General features: G+C 35.8%; 1 protein-coding gene across 8 annotated transcripts in view; it reads left to right on the top strand.

Moving 5' to 3' along the window:
* Positions 1-23,721, top strand: part of LOC121862411 (heterogeneous nuclear ribonucleoprotein 27C-like) — a 98,049-nt gene that overhangs the window by 54,568 nt on the left and 19,760 nt on the right. Inside the window, exons 4-9 of one of the 8 annotated variants that reach the window (XM_042360683.1) lie at positions 269-351; positions 1,090-1,221; positions 12,067-12,337; positions 12,705-12,773; positions 20,529-20,784; positions 21,053-21,072. In XM_042360683.1, coding sequence (XP_042216617.1) covers positions 269-351; positions 1,090-1,221; positions 12,067-12,337; positions 12,705-12,773; positions 20,529-20,784; positions 21,053-21,062 — 821 coding nt within the window. In that variant the 3' untranslated portion in view covers positions 21,063-21,072. Of the gene's footprint in view, positions 1-268; positions 352-1,089; positions 1,222-12,066; positions 12,338-12,704; positions 12,774-20,528; positions 20,785-21,052; positions 21,094-23,721 lie in introns of all 8 variants that reach the window. The other 7 variants (XM_042360685.1, XM_042360686.1, XM_042360684.1 and 4 more) reach the window with 7 other exon arrangements.

The following is a 23,721-nucleotide window of genomic DNA, read 5'->3' as shown; positions in this document are numbered from 1 at the left end:
GTTATTGTTTTTTTTTTTTTTTTTAAATAAGGATTTACTGTTGATTTTGGAAAAATCACAGCAATTCGTTACCAATATTATTATTATTGTTATTATTTTTATTTTTATTTTATTTTTTTTTATAATGTATAATGCAAATTTTAAGTGTGATCGCTCTTTGAGATGAAATAGGTGTTTTGCACCCACCTAGTAGGTAGTTCACAATAGGTAGGTCCAATCTTTCCTCACTAAGCTAAGCTGTTTTTCTGTTTGGTTGTCACGACACTAGGCTTTGGATTTTTGTCCTTCGAAACGGAAGAGGCTGTGGATAGAGCGGTGGCAGAGCACTTTGTCAACATAAATGGAAAGCAGGTATTAGTCTTAAGTATTTTTAGTTTTAATGTTCCATGAGCTACCTTTCTGGAGAGTAAAGAAACAACTGTCATCTCGTAGGGTGTTATTGGATGTGTCAGTTCCCTTTGTGCTTGGATTATTATTAGCACCTGCACATTTTAAAATTCCACATTTTTTATTTTCTTTTGCTGTTGTTAAAATAGAAAGTACAGTATCTTAATCAGAAAGGTTGCCAGGTTCTTCCAGGGGTACATGCAAAATTCTTCCAGGCATGAATTTGTGAAAGCATCCAGTTTGTAGTTAAGTATTAATGTTGATAAGAACAATAATTGTTTTAAAAAACTAAACCATTTTTTTTCTTTTGGTTTCACAAATTATTCCAGAAGTTAATTTATGTGCAGTCTACATTGATTATATACAGTATATGCATGTAGTAGTTTTTATTGTTAGCACTCTGGTATATTAAGTAACTGACTGTTATTAATGATGAAGTCATTAAAAGAGAAGTCTTATTTTGGATACCAGGTGCATTATACTAGTGATACCTAGCCACGGTAAGTTCTTTGTGTGATTTTGTGTTCTATACTATTAGTATAGTCTAGATTGAAGATGAGGATGAATTGTATAACTTAGATTTCCATTTGTTTGCAAACCTTTCATAAAGTACAATTCATTCCTCATACATTTCTTATGAGCCAAACATGAAAATCTCTTAATACAAATACTTTACCTGATAAATTTATTTCCAAACTACTGAAGGTTGAAATCAAGAAGGCAGAGCCAAGGGATGCCAGCAAGGCTCAAGAGGAGGGTGGACAGTGGGGTGCACACCCTGATAACCAGTGGGGGATGCCAGTGGGACCACCTGGGATGCCTGGCCTAAACAATGTAAGTTGTTAACATATTGCTTCCATCACTAAGCTTGGTGTTCTTTATTTGTTATACAGCAATACCCCGGTTAGTGTTCAGGATACGTTCCTGGAAAATGGAACACTATCCAAAACAGTGCTGTACAGGCTCGTATATGAAGTACAGGGGGTCCCCAGATTACATACGTCCGACTTGAGAACATCTGCCAATACAAACGATGTCCCATAAAGTTAAACTTTATTTTATTTTTAATTTTTTTAGGGGATTAGCCTGCCCAGATACATAAGACAATACATTATGCTTCCAATATCTTCCCAGGCAGTAGAACCTCCCTGTTTGAAAACTGCTTACTACATTTATCTGATGACCTTTTTATTATTATTTACTTTCAGTTTCTGTATTTTTTATAACTTTGTCTTAAATTAAGTGATTCTAGGCGTATACAGTAAAACGTCGATATAACACGATACGTTCCAAGAGAGGTCGCTTTAAACCGAATTTGCACTAAATCAAAGTGTTGTTTCAATGGAATAATTTAGTTTGGTACTTGAGAGAAACACAAAATACTAAAAAGATTGACAGTCCACCCAGATGCACCTCAGCCCATCTCCTAGAATAAATAAGATATTATTTTTTGTAATATTATGTTAAAAGAAACGCTCATAAATCAATACAGCTAAAATTATGGGATGTGAAATGGCCTGTTTACTGGCTGGGGAAGATGGGTGGGGGGGGAAGGGAGAGAGGTGAGGTGATATGTTTGACAGTTGATGTCAAGGTCAAGTGCTTATTTATTTATGCCCTTAAGAGTGACACTAAGTTTTTATCTTATAAAATGTCACTGAACTGACCTGGGAGAATATAATTAACATTGCTGGGATTCTTATAAGATAGTGATTAGTTTGAATATATACATGCTATAGTTTGCATTACATACAAATTTTAGTTTTAATTAATTTTTTAGGGCTAAAAGTTTTATCTCTTGTGCAAAATGTATGATGTTTATATTCAAATTAATCGCTGTCTTGCAAGGATTCTAGCAATACAAATTATATTCTAACTTCAGTCTGATTTTATATAAGATAAAAACTGAAAGCCTATAACCACCAAACCCTGGCTGGGGGTGACATGCTTGACAGTTGGCGCCCAAGGTCTAGCTCTAGCGAAGTATTTATTTGTTTATTTATGTCCTTTAGATTGATTTTTTTTTCCTATCATAAAATGTCACAGAAGTGACCGGGAGAATATAATTTACATGTTTGGATTTCTTATAAGATACAGTGATCCCTCGGTTAACGAGATTTCAGTTAGCGAGTTACCTCCCATAAGATTCTTAACTTCGGTTAACGAGTTTCTTACGAGCCGACCTCAACAAGTTTTCGCTTGCACTTGGCAGTCAACCAGCTGTAGTATTAGTCCGCCAATACAGTAATCGGTTCTAGGGCTTAAATTCCTTACTATTTTAGTAAATATCAAGAAGTTTATACTATTCAATAATTTTAAAAGTTTAATATTAAATTTTTTAGTCATTTTAACAATTATTGAACATAATTGAAGGTAAAGTGACTAGTTTTATGTGCGCCATCCAGCCTCTCAACACACCATACAGGCGTCAGTCTTTGTGTCTTTTCAGTGGAGGTAACATCTTGCTTGAGACTCTTCAACTAAATGCTTTTTTTTGTGTTTCAAGCAGATTATTGATCATTTTGAAATTTATATTACATATTGACAATATATAATGCAGTGCAGTGTTGATTTAAAGAAAATAAAATTGAATTACACCAAGAGAACTAAAATTTTATGGGTGAAATGGCACCATGGGGTGACTTCTCTTCCACCCCAGTGCCTTCTCTTCTCCCTTCTCCTCCACCCCCATTCTAATGCCCATCATCATCATCATCATCCAGGACCCTTCTACATACACACCTCAAAGTAAGTGTACTTTTCTACATTTTTTGTTGAATTTAGGCAATTTTCGGTGAGCTGGAACCAATTACCCAAAAACCCATTGAAACAATGGTTTCGGTTAACGAGCAACCTTCTAGAACAGATTGTGTTCGTTAACCGAGGGACCACTGTAGTGATTAATTTGAATACAGGTTGACAATCCCTTATCCGAAATCCTTGGGGCCAGAGGCATTTTGGATTTTGGAATTTTTTGGTTTTCAGAATTTTTTATTTATTTATTTTTTTTATTTTTTATTTATTTTTTTAAAGCCCACCCGGGCACAAGTCTCTGACCCACATTGGGGCCTTGGGGGGAATATAATAATACTACTAATAATAATAATCCATAGGTCTAGGTCGTTTTTCTCACTTTTTATCTTTTTTAATTCTTGTATTTCTTTTATTATTATTTTATTAATACAGTATTATTATTATTATAAATTTTATTTTTATATTTTATTATTCTTATTGTTATCATTATTATTTTATTTTGGTGTATTTTTTAATTAAAAATTTTATTTACTACGAATAATTATTATTATTATAATTAGTATTACTATTACATTTTCACCCCCCAGGTCCCAATGTGGATCAGTGATCTATGCCTGGGTGGGCTAATCCCTATTTAAAAAAAAAAAAATTGGTTTTCAGAGCTTTTCAGTTTTTGGAATTTCGGATAAAGGGTTGTCAACCTGTATAATCATGCTATAGTTTGCACTAGACAAAAATTTTAGTAATCATTTAGTACATTACTTTGAGTGCATGTACAGTACAGCTTTGCCCATAGGACAGTGTAGCATGTCCAGAGAAACATTAGGCGCGAATTTTAAAATATGTTGCACCAGATTGACTCGCGCAAAATATGAAAGATTCGCTTTAAATTAAAACATAGTCCTTAATTGTGGGTGTCGTTTTAAATCAATAATCTTAAATTGAATCACTTTAAGTCGGCGTTCTACTGTGTAAGAACTTATGTGATTTTAGATGTATATAAGAACTTAGGCTATGATACACTGTAGTGGGATTTTAAACTGCAAGTACGGTATGCACAAAGGGTATGTGTTTTGACTTGGGGAAAATGCCTGAGGCACTTCCTATACGCACTTCCAGTAGTCACTCCCCCAATATCAAAGTTATTTATGGAGATCTGGCAGTTAATTACCCCTGTTCACATGCGTGCTCAAGGTCATTCTGACTCGAATTAGCCACCGCTATTAAAATATTCATCGAATATAAAATAGATAACTTACCTCTCTTTTCTCTGATGCCATCTGGCATCTTTCTCTTATGCTACTATGATGTGGAGAGAGGCTCTGGAGAAGTCAGTGTGCTCTCAACTGTCTGTAACTCCATTTATTTATAAAAATAAATTATGCACAATCAATTAGGATATCACCATAATTAACACTATGAGCTGTGAGTGTTAGTGATTGATGGAGCTTATCAATAATAGCTTTGTCACACATCCATCTGTACTGAGAGCTGGGTGAATACTGGCGGTAGAGTCGGCTTTTAAAAGCTGACTAGCGTCTTAGAGATGCGACTTGCCAGTGGAAAATACCTATCACAAGGTCTGTGCATGACTGCTTACGGCTCACGGAAAATTACGTGGGTGATATATTTATATAAACCTGATGTATAGAACCTATATTTATACTGTATAAGTATTACTGTCTGTTAGACAGGGGCTAATACATGTTGAAGCAGTCAGACATACACTTCATTGCTCGCCGCAGCCTTTGCTCCAACGTGCTTACTCAGGGTTTTTATAGTATTTTAAGATATTTCAACACTATTTATGGGCCGATTTAAAAAAAATATGGTATCATTTGAAAGGGTAAAGCAATTCAAAAATTTGATGGTAAAACTTTTTCGTTATTTAAAAAAAATAGATTAGGAGAGGTTGAATATAGTATAAAATAAAAAAAAGTAATTCCAACAATTCGTTAATTGTGTATATAACTATTACATAAATAACTTGCAAGAAAATTCTTCATGGGGTGGCAGAGAAATCAAAATGAAATTTCTATTTTTATACTTATAAAAATACTGACCAAAATGCTTGAAACATGGATATGATCAATACTGTATATATATACAGTGGTCCCTCGGTTAACGAACCATTCGATTAACGAAATTTCGGTTAACGAATTACCTCCAATTTGGTTAACGAACAAAACTTCGATTAACGAAATCCTTGCGACAAACACGTTTTGTTGAGCATCAGCTGATGGGCTAGTATGCCAATTTAGTAATCTGTTTTATGTTTACATTCGTTTCCAGTGGAGAAAATATCAAGAAAATTGTGCTCTTTAATATTTGTGCATTTTTTATATTAAAATTATTGGTCATTCTAAAATTTAGCCATCCAAGCTCTGTCTACATAAAGCTTTTCAATTATTATTTTTGGCTCGATAGTAACTTTATTTATTTATTGAAAATCATTTACATGCTTACACTGTCCTAAGGGCAAAACTGTACTGTACATGTAATCAAAATAATGTACAAAATGATTACTAAAAGCTTTGTCTAGTGCAAACTATCGCATGTTTACATTCAAATTAATCACTATCTTATAAGAATACCAGCAATGTAAATTATATTTTTCCCGGTCACTTCTATGACATTTTATAAGCGAAAAAGAAAACTCAATCTAAAGGACAAAATAAACAAGTAAATACTTCACTAGACCTTCAGCACTAACTGTCAAACATGTCACTCCCCCCCCCCCTCCCAGCAAGGGTTTGCTGGTTATACAGTAGGCTTTAAGTTTTTATCTTATATAATATCTCAGACTAAAGTTAGGAGAATATAATTTGCTTTGCTGGAATCCTTGCAAGACAGTGAATAATTTGGATATAAATATCATGTATTTTGCACAAGAGATAAAAATTTTAGTACATTTTATAATGTAAAGTTTTTCAACTGTATTTTTGGGTAGATTTACATAATTTCTTCATTTATTTTCATTCATTTACATGCACACACCATACTAAAAGAAACGTAAAAGAAATAAATGACTGCATTAGAATGAGAGATGCAGTGGATAGGTGGAAGTCTTTGTAACAGGGAAGGCACAAGCATTTCCTCACTCCTTGCACCAAGTTGCCATATACAGTATTTGCACTGGTTCACAGTCGCTGAGGGGTAGAGAGTGCCAGTCTGTAGGCCTATTGTTGTCTTCACAACCTCAACAAACTCGACATCTGGGTTCCGTTTCCTCCCCATCATTGTCTTCATCACTTGATATCATTACCACTCAAATCAAGCAAATGCTATTGCTTGGTTGTGGAGGGGTGAGGTGGGTCATAAGAGAGGTCTAAGGACAAGCATCCCTCACAATGTCTGGTGGGTAATTGACCATGAAGTATGAGTCTTGAGACAAATACACAGGAGTTCAGTCACCAATGCACAAATATCCCATACAAAGTATTTCTTACCACCTGGACGTTCAAAATATGCCGTGAAAATTGAGAGCGTCCAGGAATGCCACCTGGGATTTAAGGGTTAAAGCAGTGTTTGAGCTATAAAACTGACCACATTGCATTACTCACGTAAGGCTCCTAGTTCACTGCTGTCACAATGTATCCAGGTATGCCACAGGAGAAGCAATATTTATCCTCTCATTAACCCGTAAGCTGCGGGTCATATCATATGACCTGCATCTGTAGAGCTTCAGGTCACATCATAAGTCATTTTGATCTTTCGCTGGCCAATTTTAATAAAAAGGGAAGGTCTGGCTAGATTGTTACCAAGTAGGTATATATGTTTTCACTCACTCAAGCATGAGGGCCTCCCAGTCTCTTCTCAGTAGCTTCTCACCCTTTGTGAGGTAGGAATCTCACCCTTGGACTTGACTCACTTCACCATGTGTTTTCCCCCTCCCCCCAACCTTCCAATCACAAGTCTAGTATCATGATCAATTACTGGAACAGTAATAATGATTGTTAATAGTGTGAATATTAATAACATTGTAAAACAAGTGTCCTGTACTTCATACTGCCGACAAATTAATGCCGTTTCCCTCGTTACTACTGTGTCACACGCCACTTCACGCACATTTTTTTACTCTTTCTAGACTGTGTTGCCAACCTGTGGTAAGGACGTGTAATTATTTCCAGTTTACATGATGCATGGCCAGTTAAGACTAGAATTGGTCTTTGTTTTTTAAATGTGCCTGAATATACCTGCATAATAGAGGAGGCATATTGACCATAGCCAGAAGCCCAGGGGTTAAATTACCATGATGCTAACATTTGCAGGCCATTAATTTGTCCCAATCAATGTGCCCTCTACAGGAAGAAATCCCTTACGATCTTGAGATCATTATTGGAATGTACCATTGTTTGTATATTCTCGTGCTCTTGATAATCGGGTAGAAATCCCCCAGCCAGCCAGCCAGCCAGCCGGTCTAATAGAATCGAATAGTTTCTACCCCTGGGTAGGCCTACATAGATTTTTTTTACTTTACTGGGTAGGCCTACATAGAAAGTCGTTTACTTTGACACTTCATATAACTTAATAGCAAAAGGTAAATTATATTCAAATTGTAAACACTGGCATGCATAACATTATAATATGGATAATTTGTTTCCCTGTTTACTTTATATCATTGGTTGAAATTTGTAAACAAATTTGGATCCTCTTATAAATTACTGTACTGTATGTATATGTAAGTGCAATTAACTGAGGGCTTTTTTCTTCACTGGATTTGGTCAGTAAGTTTCTGTATATGCTCCTCGTCTAATTCTTCGATATCGTCCAGCACTTCATCTGTGCTGCAACCATCTGTGTGGTTATACCCATCAACATGGCAGGCCCCAGTTGTTAAAAATCTGTTGACTGCAACTGGACCACTAGATGTCAAGTGGTCATCGGTGAGACGTCTGCGCCAGTCTGTTTTGATGAGCTTGACCTGACTGAAGCCACTTTCAGCATCAGCAGAACTGGTTGGAATGGACAGCAGAAGGTCAACTAAATGGAGAAAGGAGCCACACTTTTCTCTGTATGATTCATTTATTTGCTGCCAGGACAGTTTTGAAACAGGTGATATCTTGCTTATTTTGTAAAGGTAGCATTTGAGTGCAGCCCATTCATCCTCCAGCTTGATTGGGTCCACTTCTGCCTCCCTTAGTCTTTTCTCAAGAGACTGAGCCAGCGCTCCCACAGCGATGTCTCCAAAACCTTCATTCCCTGTATATTCTGCAGGCCACGGTTTGAAATACAGAATCCATGAATTTTTCAGAACTGTACTGGCCTTGTCAACAACTTTTTTCTTTAGACTTGTAATCAGAGATGTCAGCATATTATGCCTTGCAGCCATGGAGGCACTACTTCTATCACTCAGCTTCTCTCCTTGGAATGTGGTAGTGTCACCTTCCAAAATCTTCCTCATACTGGGTCCTGGGCTTGTCAAATATTTATTGAGAAGTCAACTGAGGCCTGAATTTCAGTCCTGATAGCAGAAACATTGGTTTGTCTGTGTTGAAACTGCTCTGAAAGGCGCCCAAGGTAACACAAGATATCCAGGAGGCGGTGATTGTACTCGATTATATCAGCACTGGTTAGAAGCATTAGATAGTACAGGTACGCCACCGATTTTCCAGGAACAGATGGTCCGGCCCCTCCTTTAGTCCAGACAAAATGATAATCCTTGCAAGATAGTGATTAATTTGAGTATTGACATCATATACAGTAGTTTGAAGAAGAGATAACATTTTTAGTCCTTTACCATAGTACAATAATATGTTGCTCAAAATTATGGCTTTTTTCACAGGAAAAAGTTTTTAGTATAACTAACCCCAGTGGTCACAGTACTCACTTCTCGCGTCATCAAACAATATCGCTCGTATAAAGAATGCATGTATAACGAGATCCCCCTGTATGATACATGTAAATGTAAAATGTATACTGTATAGTACATGTCTTTTTGGGGGGGAAGAGTGTTAATGTTATTCAAATAGTTGAAGAGGTTTGTACAAATACTAAAAGAAAAAATAGTAAAAAATTTTAACTACCCTTAAGACTGCATTCTGTATGGTTGTAAATTCTAATATTTTATATTGGTGCAAATAGTGTACTGTACAGTGGTCCCTCGGTTAACGAGCACAATCCGTTCCAGCAGGTTGCTCGTTAACCGAAACCATTGTTTCAATGGGTTTTTGGGTAATTGGTTCCAGCTCACCGAAAATTGCCTAAATTCAACAAAAATGGTAGAAAAGTTCACTTACTTTTAGGTGTGTATGTAGAAGGCTCCTGGATGATGATGATGATGATGAGAATTTGAAGTGGGAGGTGGAGGAGGAGAAGGGAGAAGAGAAGGAAGTGGAGGTGGAGGAGAAGCATTTTACTGCTTCTTGGAAGGTGAGTCACCTTCCATGAAAATGTCAGGAACCTCTGGACTGACAGATTCTCCACCATGAACATCCTCTCTCCTTCTTGAAGTGGAAGGCTGAGGGATAGCATCTTGTTCCCTCTGCCTTTTACTGAAGAAAGTGTCAATTGTGGTCTGTGGGGCATCTGTCCTCCTCACCATTAACTTATGTTTAAAGAAGGAGACCACTGAGTCCTCAACATGACACAAAGTTAGTTCATTTCTTTCCACTTCTGGGTGCTTTGAAGCCAGTTCCCTGAACTTCTCCCAGTAGTAAATCACATCTTTCAACTGTTTAGCTGACATATGGTCATCACTTTCAATTTCCTCCTCACCACTGTCAGCCTCTACCTGTAACATCTCATCCAGTTGCTTCAAGTCATCAGGAGTAAGTTCCTCCTCATGAGACATCACAAGCTCTTCCACATCCTCCTCCTCCACTTCAAAGCCCAATGACTGACCAATGGACACAATCTCCTGGTCCAACTCTGCTTCTTCCTCAAATCCCTCAAAATCATGGACTACTGATGGCCACAGTGCTTTCCATGAAGAATTGAGGGATCTAGTGGAGACTTCTTGCCATGATGACACAATCAATTTTACAGCCTCCAGGATGTTGAATTGTGTCTTCCAGAAATGTTTCAGTGTTAGTTCAGGATCATTGGAAGTTGCCTGACGACACCTCCTAAACATTTTCTTCATGTACAACTTCTTGAAGTTGCTGATCACATTCTGGTCCATTGGCTGTATGATTGATGTAGTGTTTGGAGGCAAAAACAACACTTTCACAAAGTCAAATTGATACTCCAAATTGCTGGCAAGGTCAGGGTCATGACCATGAGCATTATCCATGAGGAGAAGAGCCTTTAAAGGAAGTTTATTGGTGGTTAGGTAGCTCTTGCCAGAAGGGCAAAACACCTCAACAAGCCCATTCATTAAAGAGCTGTCTTGTCACCCATGCCTTACGGTTGGACTTCCAATAAACTCCAAGCTTTGTTCTTACCACTTTCTGTTGCTTGAACACCCTGGGGTTTTCAGAGTGGTAGACAAGCATAGGCTTCAGTCGGAAATCCCCTGAAGCATTGGCACCAAGCAATAGAGTTAGACGGTCTTTCATGGGTTTATGCCCAGGTAAAGAGGCTGCATCTCTGGTGATGAGTGTTCTTTTGGGCATCTTTTTCCAAAACAGCCCAGTTTCGTCCACATTGAACACTTGCTGTGGAAGATAATTTTCTTCTTCCATCAGTTTTTTAAATTCATATAAAAACTTTGCTGCCCCTTCCTTATCAGCACTAGCAGATTTACCATGCCTAACAACACTGAAAATGTCACTTCTTTTCTTAAATTTTTCGAACCAGCCTTTGCTGGCCTGAAAATTTTCAAATTCTGTGCCTGAAGAACCAGGTTGATCTGTCTTTAAATGTTCGTAAATCTCCCTGGCGCTTTCACAAATGAATTCAGTAGAAACTGAATCACCTTTCATCTGTTTTTCCTTAATCCAGATGATAAGTAACTTCTCAGTTTCTGCAATTAGGGATCTACTTTTAAACACTCTTGTAGGTTTGTCTCTCACTTTCACTTCTTTAAATTTGTCTTTCTGTGCAAGAATTGTCGACACAGTTGATGTCGACATGCCACATTCTTTGCATAGCGCATTTGTTCTAATGCCTTGTTCATGTTTTTTTATGATTTCCTGCTTGGTGTGAAATCTCTTTTCTTGATCTCTTAGGCCCCATGCTGGATTCAAGCAATGTCAACACGTGCTTTTCAAAGTTAAACCTGTTGTAAATAAAGAATATTTTCTGTAAAATAACACTGCACTGCGCTATATATTGTCAATATGTAAAATATATTTCAAAATGACCAATAATTTGCTTGGAAACACAGAAAAAAAGTGTTTAGTTGAAGAGAGTCTCAAGCAAGATGTTACCTCCAGTGAAAACAGAGAGAGACTAACGCCTGTTTGATGTGTTAAGAGGCTGGATGCCACGCATTAAACTCGTCACTTTACCTTCAATTATGTTCAATAATTGTTAAAATGACTAAAAAAAATTATTTTTAAACTTCTAGATATATACTAAAATAGTAAGGAATTTAAGCCCTAGAACCAATTAATGTATTGGCGGACTAATACTACAGCTGGTTGACCGCCCAGTGCAAGCCAAAACTTGTTGAGGTCGTCTGGTAAGAAACTCGTTAACCGAATTTAAGAATCTTATGGGAGGTAACTCGTTAACCGAGGCGCTCGTTAACCAAGGGACCACTGTACTGGGTTGGGTCATTTGCCTGTGTCAAGGTGGTTCTGCTCCAGTAAGTTTAGTCTGCAATTATAGCCATAGATGGGATGAAATCCTGTCTTAAATTGACTTACTTTAGATAAAAACTAGTAAATTTAAGAAAGAGTATAACAATTTTATTTGATAGTGTAGCTGAAGAAGCTTTCTTATATCTTTAAACATTTTAAGTTTTTAGTTGAGACTTGGATATGCATTGGTGTTAATAAATTTGTATTTAATTATTTTATTTTTTTTATTTTTTTTCAGGGTATGGGACCTGGCAATATGGGACCGCCATTAGGACCTCCACTTGGCCCTCACAGTAGTCAGATGGGGGGCCACATGGGCACTCAAGGAATGGTGCAAGGTCCTTATCAGGGATGGGGCACCCCTCCTCAACAGCAAGGATATCCCCCGCAGGGGTATGGTGCCCCTCAAGGTCCTGGGGGCTATCAAGGCTGGGGTGCAGGGCAACAGCTACAGCAGTGGGGAGCCCCCAACTATGGCTCCCCAGGTGGTCAACAGTATGGCAGTTTTGGTGAGTTGTGCATGATTATTTTCATCCTTCTACTGTATAAGATAGGTTGCTGTCAATCCAAAATTAAAAACGATTTAATGTCAGTTAGCTTGGAGTAACTACTTCTTTCAAATATACTATTGTAAAGTGGGTTTGTTGCATCCGTAATAATTTTGAATTATATTTTTCTTTGTAATAGACACTTACTGATTTATTCCTTGAGATAAGAAATTTAGCATTTTGCTAATCGTTACTTGAATTTATTACAATAACCAATGGATGTTTCATTATAATCATTCATTATATTGCAATCGCTAGTGGATAATTCAATATAATGTGAGAAGACAGTGATATGTCCAGTAGCTAAGTGTAGAGGGGTGTGTTTCAGGGCCCATGGAGGGTGGAACGTGGGGGTGGACGTCCCCCACCTCTCCCTCCACACCTCAGCCACACGAACGTGAGTCGTGCATGGCGGGTGTGTGTGTGTGTATGTGCACATTGGTGTTCTTGTCATGGCATATATGCTGGAGTTTATTGGCTTTTTGAGGAAATAAAAAATCTAACTGTATGTGTTTTAACCTTAGTCTTGCATAGTAGAATAAAGAATTACTTTTGTACTAAACACATGCTCTCCCATATATATATATATATTATATATATATATATATTATATATATATATTATATATATATTTATATTATATATATATATTATATATATATATATATTATATATTATATATATATATTATATATTATATATATATATATTATATATATATATAATATATATATATATTATATATATATATATATATATATATATATATATATATATATATATATATATATATATATATATATATATATATATATATATATATATATATAACCTGCCACTTAGAGCATGGTATAGAAACTGCCTCGAAAAGCCTTGGTTGAAGCTCTCAATACTCGTAGGAGAAGGCACGAGGTGTGTGGAGCTACTTATTAGATATTTTGGGGATAAAAGGTTTACTATCAGTAATTATCATATAGACAACCTACTTCTCCTCTCCATCACTTTATGCCTTCTTGTTTAAATACTCCCAAACATAGAATATTGTTGAAAGCTTGCACCTTTCTTGCAAGATTTTCCTAATTTTCTGCCAATTGTGTAGAATATTGGTGGATATTAAGTTGAGAAAACGTGGGGCTAGTGGAGTAATCTGGGACCTAATTATAGGGGATTGCATTGATTGCATAGTACATTAAACATATGAAGATGGGGTAATATTGAAAAGTTGTCGTAGATTTTGCAGTTCGTTGTAGATAAATGATGTAAAAAAAAATTACATTATTTCACCAAGTGCAATAATGAAAATGCAATGTTGAGTTATATATATATATATATATATATATATATATATATATATATATATATATATATATATATATATATATATATATATATATATATATATATATATATATATATATATATATATATATATATATATATATATATATATATATATATATATATATATATATATATATATATTTATATTGGGATCTTGATAAAATCACACGGGAAATGGAAACAACGGAGCACCTTAGCTTTCGTCTTTATTCAAGACATCTTCAGAGGCAACTGGACTACATGGACAGAGAGAGGCTTAAATATACAGGGTGACCTTAAAAACATGAGGTCAGGTCATAATGATGTCATCCACTAATCCCCACACCAACACACATGTAGAGGAGCTTAAGAGAAGGGGGTGACGTGACTAGTCAGGTCAGGTCAAAAATAAGGGACCCACAAAATAACTATCATACATCTAGATCAAAGGTTTTCAAAGCATTTTTAACCTTGGGCCACTGACAAATAAATTTATGTAACATATTATCAGTTTTGAACTGACCATCACTAAGGTTTATTGATTTTAATTCCTTAATCAAACTAGCTTCAACCAGAAGTCTTTCTGTGACACAAGATGATTTAAATACTTCCAAGCTTTTTTCCCAAGCAATGGGGTGATTATTATTCCTAACATGAGCGAACAAGGCACTGCTTTCAGATGCTGTTCTGATATTATACTTATGTTGTTTGATTCTGAGCTGCAGTGTTTTTCCTGTTTGTCCTACATAATTACAATTACATTTGCTACATGGAATACAATAAACACTTCCATTTACATTCATACTTGGGCTATTCCTTATTAACATATTGGTAATGGTAGAGTCATACTTGAAAACAACATTAATATTTAGAAGCTTGAGGGACCGAACTAAGGGGTCAAATTCATTACGATAGGGCAGAGTCAAAATATTCGTAAATGTAGGAACTTGTCTGGTTTGCGAGGAAGGAAAGGATTTTTTAGCCCTTTTAAAACAACGATCAACAAACACAGAAGGGTACCCGAGTTTCTGTGCAATGGAACGAATGTGTTTCAATTCATCGTCAATAAATTCAGTCACAAATACGCAGACATCTTAAGAACATAGCAGAAAAAACTGACATTTTGGTAGACATAAGGTGATTCGATAAAAAGTGAATGAAACTGTCTACCTGTGTGGACTTTCTATATACCTTAAATTTATAGTTTTGGCCATTTCTCATGATAAGCATATCAAGGAATGGAAGGGATCCATTTATTTCTCTTTCAATTTTGAATGTGATACTTGGGACAATATCATTAAGCTTGTCTAAAAATTCCAATGGGTCACTGTTTCTAGGCCAAAGACAAAGAACATCATCTACATATCTATACCATGGAGGAATAAAGTCACTATATTGGGTAGTAATCTAGACTCAAAAAACTCCATATAAATACAGGCTAGAGGAGCAGAAAGACAATTACCCATGCTCATGCCAAATATTTGCTTGTAGAACTTCCCATTTGCTCTAAACACATTGTCAGTTACGCATAACTCTATCAATTTCAGGAAAGTATCATGTTCAACAGTTAAATCTAACAGCTGTAATTTATCTTTGAGAAATGAAAGTAAGTCACATTATATATATATATATATATATATATATATATATATATATATATATATATATATATATATATATATATATATATATATATATATATATATATATATATATATATATATAATATATATATATATATATATATATATATATATATATATATATATATATATATATATATATATATATATATATATATATATATATATATATTCAACGACCTCACCAGCCAGGATTCGAACCCTCGACCTACTGGGTGGGACTAGGGAACGTTACCGACCAACCCACAAGGACACTAAAAGCAGTCCTAGACTGTTATATTTCACACAAAGCCTGTTCATCGAGCTGATGGCGCCGTGAACCTCATTGGGAACTGCCCGTGCCTCGTATGTGGTGTCAGTAGCATTTTACCGAATCCAGCTGGTATGAAACACGAGGTACCATATATATACTTCATTTTTAGTCCATATAACACGCGGACTTTGAACATATAATCAAACCTCACCAGCCAGAACGAACCCTCGACCTACTGGGTGGGACCTTTAGTGTTGCTGGGTTGGTAGTTCCCTGTCACCCAGTAGGTCGAGGGTTCAAATCCTGGCTGGTGAGTCGTTGATAATATGTTCAAAGTCCGCATATATGGACTAAAAAAATGAAGTATATATATGTATATGTATATATATATATATATATATATATATATATATATATATATATATATATATATATATATATATATAATATATATATATATATATATATATATATATATATATATATATATATATATATATATATGTATGTATGTATGTGTGTAATGTATGTATGTATGTATGTATGTATGTATATATATATATATATATATATATATATATGTATATATATATATATATATATATATATATATATATATATATATATATATATATATATATATATATATATATATATATATATATATATATATATATATATATATATATATATATATATATATATATATATATATATATACATACATATATACATACATACACAGTGGTCCCTCGGTTAACAAACACAATTCGTTCCACAGAGTCGTTCGTTAACCGAATCCATTATTTCAATGGGATATTGGTTAATTGGTTCCAGCTCACAGAAAAGTACATACAAAGTAAAAAGAAAATGCGGTAAAGTACACTTACTTTGAGGTGTGTATGTAGAAGGCTCCGGGTTGATGATGATGGGAATTAGGAGTGGGGGTGGAGGAGAAGGTAGAAAAGGAGGAAGTGGGGATGGAGGAGAAATCACCTTTCAGGGGACCCATGCTTGATGCCATCATTTCATCAATAAAATTATAAGTTCACTAGGTGTAATCAAAATTATTTTCTTTAAATCAACACTGCACTGCGCTATATATTATTAATATGTTAACTGAAGTTCAGAATGACCAATAATTTCAATGAAAAATGCAAACATATTCAAGACGCCAACAAAGTAGTTGCTCTCTCGATTGTAAACAAAGCCAGACTGACGCCTGGTGGCCGAACCGAGCATCTGATGGGTGCACAACTAACTAGTTCCCTGTACTGCATATATTTTCAATATGTTAAATAAATGTTAAAATGGCTAATAATTTTAATAGAAAACATGCATAAATATTATAAAGCACAACTTTATTGATATTTACTCCATTGGAAACGAATATAAACATAGAACAGATTACTGAATTGGCTGAGTACCCCCTCAGCTGATCACCTGATGTTCAAAACAAAACGTGATTTTCATAAGGATTTCACTAATCAAATTTTTGTTCGTTAACCGAATTGAAGATTCTTTTGGAAGATAATTCGTTAACCTAGGGACCACTGTATAAGAATATTTAAGGAAAGGTTTAGTATATAGCAATTTTTTTTGGCATAGAGAGGTAACACTAGAATCTGAGTAGTGGTTCAATATAAAGATAATACTCCTGTATACTTTATATTATTTTCATTTTAAAGTACAGTAATGGTGACTGAGATTTAAAAGGTTTGTTTACATGAGGATTGGAGTCGTGTCAATGCTGTCGGTACCTATTACTGTAGATAGTATGAAGTTACAAGACTTTTGCAACAAATAATAACTACAGTCCCAAGAAAATATGACATGTGCAATACATAAATAGTTTGATATTTATGGAAATAACCTGACCTCATGCAATATTAATTATCATAAACTAAAAAACTATCATATAATAATATCAATGGTATGTTGCTATACCATATGTTTGTCTTACATACTCACAAACTGTAGAGATGGATGAGTTTATTACCAAGCGAGAACTTAGCTAAGCAAATTATACGACTTTTCTGAAACATAAGTGATACTGTGGGTGCATCTTTATCGATGCTGGTATTTAAGTATCCTTATCTTACTGACAAAGTTACCCAGATCCTTTTCCAAAAATTTACCTTCCACCTTTTACTCATTTCTCTCACTCACACTTCCTGTCACCTTTTCATTTTTTGTCATCCTCCCCCTATATCTCCTTCCCAGCCGCCTTCTCCTTTCCTTTTGTTGTGTCTTTCTTCAAAGGCTTCGTTTTTGTACGTGATATCATATATCATATCACAGAATCTAAAATATGTATTATTTTCATTGATGATTGTTCTTTAGATTATTAATATACAATTAATAGGAAATAACCCTATCACTCAGTTCCCTGCCAAACGAGAGTGTGACGTTGCCACATGAGCAAGGAAGGCTTAGTAGGGGGTAACATTACACCTGAAGGTGACTGTACATTACTATACATCTCAAATACAGAATTTTTGGATGGTCCATTTTTTCTATAATTCATAAAGAACAGGTTTATGGGCATAGGGCATCAATTTGGTGAGGGCAAAGACAAAGTTTCAATGAACACCTTGTGCACATATTGGTGATGCACTCCATCCCAGTACACAGTGAAGACATGGAGAAGCACTTTTACCATTTGTACTAGGGTAAACACTTTACAGTACAAAACTTGTCATATCAGTGAAAACGGATGTCGACTACGTGACTTGTGTCTGATTTTCCAGAAATAGTTCAGATAAGCAGGGTTTATGTCTAGACCCCCATGGTATGCTTTCTCTGGAATAGGGTCTGCCCCAATGTGTTGAGGTATTACTCTATGGGGTTTTGAAAGCAAATTGGGGGGTTCTTTGTTGCATACATACGATAGTATATATTGATGTACAATTAAACCACATAAGTGTTGAAATGGCCATGAAACTTCAATGATGAGTCGAAGAAAATGAGCTATGTGATGAAATGCTTGAAAATGTTATGTGCTTTGTTTTCAGAAATGCTTTAATGTTCTGGCTTTCCTCATAGAAAATAACTTCGATTACCATTGTTGCTTAAGAACATTACTGATGAAATAGGTAAAATATTCATGTAAAGTTGTACAACTTTATGTGGTGTTAGTTTCAATTGGTTTTCATTCTAATTGGAAGTCATTTAAAAGTTTTCTTGAAAATATTAGTAAATCATTTTCACTCTAAAATTGTTGAGAAAGTATTCATTTAAGAAAAAATATATCTGCTAAATGTGAGTAATAGTAATATGAACGGTTTTCTATAAAAGATGCGTAGATAAGCCTGTAGTGTCATTTTAGTACAGTACTTCCCCCTTCCCTGTAGAATCATATCTCCCATCATATAATAAGGTTCCACTGAACAATTAATGAGAATTCAGTTTAAGAGCACAGTGTTTTAGAGCATGAAAAGTCAATGAAATAGCAAAATTCTAGAACATACACACAGGGCTTAGTGTGCAGAGCACCCCCTCCCACTCAAGTAAAAGTCCTGACTCCCCTGTCCCCCAAAAATTGTCTAGACCTTCGAGGGTTTACTGTATTGCAATAATTCTCTAGTAAATGCACTGAATAATATAAAGGGAAGTCTTATGAAGTCAAAAGATATTACAACAATGATACTGCACTGGCAAAACAATTACACCCTATTAAAGTCACCATATTACAAGGCAGTTTGTAAAATACCTGTAAATATGTTGTTTTAAGTTGTGTATAGGTGATATTTTGTTAGATTAGGTTCAGAGTGACGTTTGATGGAATTACCTAACTTGTACACATAATGAAACGAGTGTTGTGTGTTTATATGAAATTTTGGTTAAAATGCTGCTTTTTAAATTAGATGAAACATCTGAAATCTGGCTGTTTCATTATGAGCATTGCCTATAATTTTGTAGTGAGGAAAATTTGTGAACAGTATTTTCATAATACAGGGGGAAGGAATTTGAATATGAATCATTTAAATATATATGGTTGATGGATGGCTAGTGTTAAAATTAATTCAGATGTAGATGTGTTTATTGTATAAGTTTTACACACAAGATGATAGTTTTAAAAGTTTATTAAGTGCACGAGAAGGAAGTTGAGTTGGTATTTCATTTTTCAACTATTGCTTAAAATGTTTGAAAGAATTTACCCACTATTTCTCGATAATACCAGCTACTATCACAGAAATCAAAAGGTTTTTTATTTTAAGTTTAGAAATTTTTCTTGGAACTCAACATATTAAGTATATACAGGACATGATAGGGGATTATCATTCTTATTTTTAAGTAATGGTTATTATTATTATTATTATTATTGTTATTATTATTATTATTATTATTATTATTATTATTATTATTATTATTGTTGTTGTTTTTTTGGCTTGTAGTATTTTGTGTCGTCATAATTTGGTATTGGTGGTGCATGGCAAAATTTTGCTGAATTTTGGGTTGGTGGAAGACGAGTAGCACCACACACACACTCACCTTATTTCTGTTACTGTACTGTGGGTCACACCAGTAGGTCGTCTTCTTCTAACCCATGTCATTAATTCACAGACATTTTTATACCCATCCTATAATTTTCCATCCTATTAATAGTACAGTATATTTCTAACAGTACTATTCTGTCATTTTATTTGTCTTAATATGTAAAGATTAGTGTATATTGGCATGTCTGGTTTCTTATATGTTGAATTTTAATCACCAAATAATATTACTTTGGCTTACAATATTGTTAATTTTGTTTATTTTGCTTGTATATTTTTTGCTGTTTTTGTCTTGTGGAGTTAAATTAATTGTAAAGTTGCTTTAATTCTTGTCATTTTAAATTGCACATCAAGTGCAATTACTCTAATTTGTCGACTTATTTTAAATTTTTTTAATTGTTTTGGGATATAAGTAATCAAGAGTGGTGGTGAACTTGCAGGTGATCCTTATGGCCGAAATGCTCCCCTAAGTGCTCTGATGACGGGGGCTCCAGGCGCTCCATCACCAAACTTGGCAGCAGCAGCTGGTCCTCAGCCTGGTGGTAAGGCATCAGCTGACTACAGCTCCTGGAGTCAATTCAATTACAACCAGATGGGTGGAGAGAATTCTGCAGCAGCTGCAGCTGCAGCATTTAATCATGGCCGTGGCTACAACGATGGTGGGGCCCCAGGACCGGCACCCTCCCACCAGGGTGAGTAAGTATACATATGTAGTTTGTTCATTATTGTACATTAGCTGGGATTGATCTACTCTCACTTTTATTTTTGTACATTTTCTTTAAAGTCTGATTAACCTATATTATACCAGTTTTGAAATACTATACAGTAAAATTTAAGCAAGGAGTGAGAGTAGGGGATCCAATAAAAGAAAATATAATAGGCATGAGAACTAGTGGAGTTCTTATGGCCTCTTTAGTGAACTAGTTTTGCCGAAAGCTAATGTCATTTACACCATTTCCCGCAGACTAAGGTGACAGCTCCCAGGTGAGAAGGATTAGCCTCCAGGTGAGGAGTTAGCTAGTCAGGATAGCAGTGGTCAGCTCTGTTTACCATACCAAGTAAGATTAGAAAATTCTGCTCAGTGCCAGGAATGATAAAGTTCTCTTTTGCACTTGACTTGTGAAGACAGTGAGCTATCGACTTGTTAGTTTGAATTTTTCGTATTTGCCTTTTATTAAACATATAAATTTAATATGGCATGAAAAAAACTCTCTCTCTCTCTCTCTCTCTCTCTCTCTCTCTCTCTCTCTCTCTCTCTCTCTCTCTCTCTCTCTCTCTCTCTCTCTCTCTCTCTCTCTCTCTCTCTCTCTCTCTCTCTCTCTCTCTCTCTCTCTCTCTCTCTCTCTCTCTCTCTCTCTCTCTCTCTCTCTCTCTCTCTCTCTCTCTCTCTCTCTCTCTCTCTCTCTCTCTCTCTCTCTCTCTCTCTCTCTCTCTCTCTCTCTCTCTCTCTCTCTCTCTCTCTCTCTCTCTCTCTCTCTCTCTCTCTCTCTCTCTCTCTCTCTCTCTCTCTCTCTCTCTCTCTCTCTCTCTCTCTCTCTCTCTCTCTCTCTCTCTCTCTCTCTCTCTCTCTCTCTCTCTCTCTCTCTCTCTCTCTCTCTCTCTCTCTCTCTCTCTCTCTCTCTCTCTCTCTCTCTCTCTCTCTCTCTCTCTCTCTCTCTCTCTCTCTCTCTCTCTCTCTCTCTCTCTCTCTCTCTCTCTCTCTCTCTCTCTCTCTCTCTCTCTCTCTCTCTCTCTCTCTCTCTCTCTCTCTCTCTCTCTCTCTCTCTCTCTCTCTCTCTCTCTCTCTCTCTCTCTCTCTCTCTCTCTCTCTCTCTCTCTCTCTCTCTCTCTCTCTCTCTCTCTCTCTCTCTCTCTCTCTCTCTCTCTCTCTCTCTCTCTCTCTCTCTCTCTCTCTCTCTCTCTCTCTCTCTCTCTCTCTCTCTCTCTCTCTCTCTCTCTCTCTCTCTCTCTCTCTCTCTCTCTCTCTCTCTCTCTCTCTCTCTCTCTCTCTCTCTCTCTCTCTCTCTCTCTCTCTCTCTCTCTCTCTCTCTCTCTCTCTCTCTCTCTCTCTCTCTCTCTCTCTCTCTCTCTCTCTCTCTCTCTCTCTCTCTCTCTCTCTCTCTCTCTCTCTCTCTCTCTCTCTCTCTCTCTCTCTCTCTCTCTCTCTCTCTCTCTCTCTCTCTCTCTCTCTCTCTCTCTCTCTCTCTCTCTCTCTCTCTCTCTCTCTCTCTCTCTCTCTCTCTCTCTCTCTCTCTCTCTCTCTCTCTCTCTCTCTCTCTCTCTCTCTCTCTCTCTCTCTCTCTCTCTCTCTCTCTCTCTCTCTCTCTCTCTCTCTCTCTCTCTCTCTCTCTCTCTCTCTCTCTCTCTCTCTCCTCTCTCTCTCTCTCTCTCATGTGTGTGAGAGAATGGGTAACCCCTTAAACCAGTGGTTCTCAACCTTTTTTCACTCCATTCCTCCCTTGAGGAATTTTCAACATCCTCGTGGCCTCCTTCATTTTTCTCCCAGAACAGACAAGTGATAAAGACTAAAGAATGGTAAAGAATGACACATAAATAAATAGGACAAGAGTTAGAATGGCAAACACACACACATTCACATACATAACACGCCCATGCACTCACATATAAAGCACACAAACAGTCATACACAAACATGCACACAGGTAAACATTCACACTCAAGCTAGCAAGCTGAAGTGTACTTCCTGTAAGCAAGAACACGCCTCCTTTGACAAGCACTGCCCAACTTGGAAGAATGAGAATAGTGAGTCATACCAATTTAGCACTAAAAATGGTAGGATTATATAAGTAAAGAATGAGTATGAACAACAATGGCACTAATAAATAAGGAAATAATTAATAAAGGAACTGTACAAATATTTCACCCACGTAAAGCAACGACCACATGAATTATGAAACAAAATAAGTAACACCAATTACGGAGTATATTATGCTTGAGTCAAGCTCAAACACAATATATGGTTCAGAGACACTTGCAAAGGGATGACACACGGACACGTACTGAACAAGTCAGTTCAGCAGCTCGGTCCAGCGCCTGTCACACAGACAGGGACTGGATCTGTGAAATCTTAAATACAGTAATCTGTAAAAAAAATAAGCACCTGAGTATGGAAATATTAATATTGTATTGTCGTTTTGATTAAACGAAATGACAAAAAAAAAAAATGAAAATTCTCTTCTGCCAAGTCAAAATAAGTAATACAAGTTTTGTTTAATTCAGATTCCCAACATTATTTGGAAACGTACAATTTATAACAGCTCGCCGTGGCTCCCTTGGGGGCCATGGCCCCCAGGTTGAGAACCACTGCTTAGACCGAAGAGTAATTATGGCATTATCTTAGAATAACAAACTAAGTACATGGGGTTAGTTTATTGCTGGTAATACAAGTTTTATATAATTATTCCAGTTTTGTAGACACATACAGTTAAGGTGATCATTTGTTTTAGATATAATAATACACCCATTTGTTTTAGATGTGTCTTGTAGAATTTGAAAGTTATATTTAACATTTGCACAAGTCATCAAAATTGGCCTGGTGAATGTAGTGGTTCAGGTTTTTAAGTAAAGTTATAACAATTTTGTTAAACCAAAAAGTAATTTAATATATTCCTTAAATCTGCCTGTTTTCATTGT

Source organism: Homarus americanus, unplaced genomic scaffold, assembly GCF_018991925.1.
Source record: "Homarus americanus isolate GMGI-L3 unplaced genomic scaffold, GMGI_Hamer_2.0 scaffold31037, whole genome shotgun sequence".
In the NCBI taxonomy this organism is placed as follows: domain Eukaryota; kingdom Metazoa; phylum Arthropoda; class Malacostraca; order Decapoda; family Nephropidae; genus Homarus; species Homarus americanus.
The sequence above is the reverse complement of the archived record's forward strand: the minus strand, read 5'-3'. Positions and strand labels throughout refer to the sequence as shown.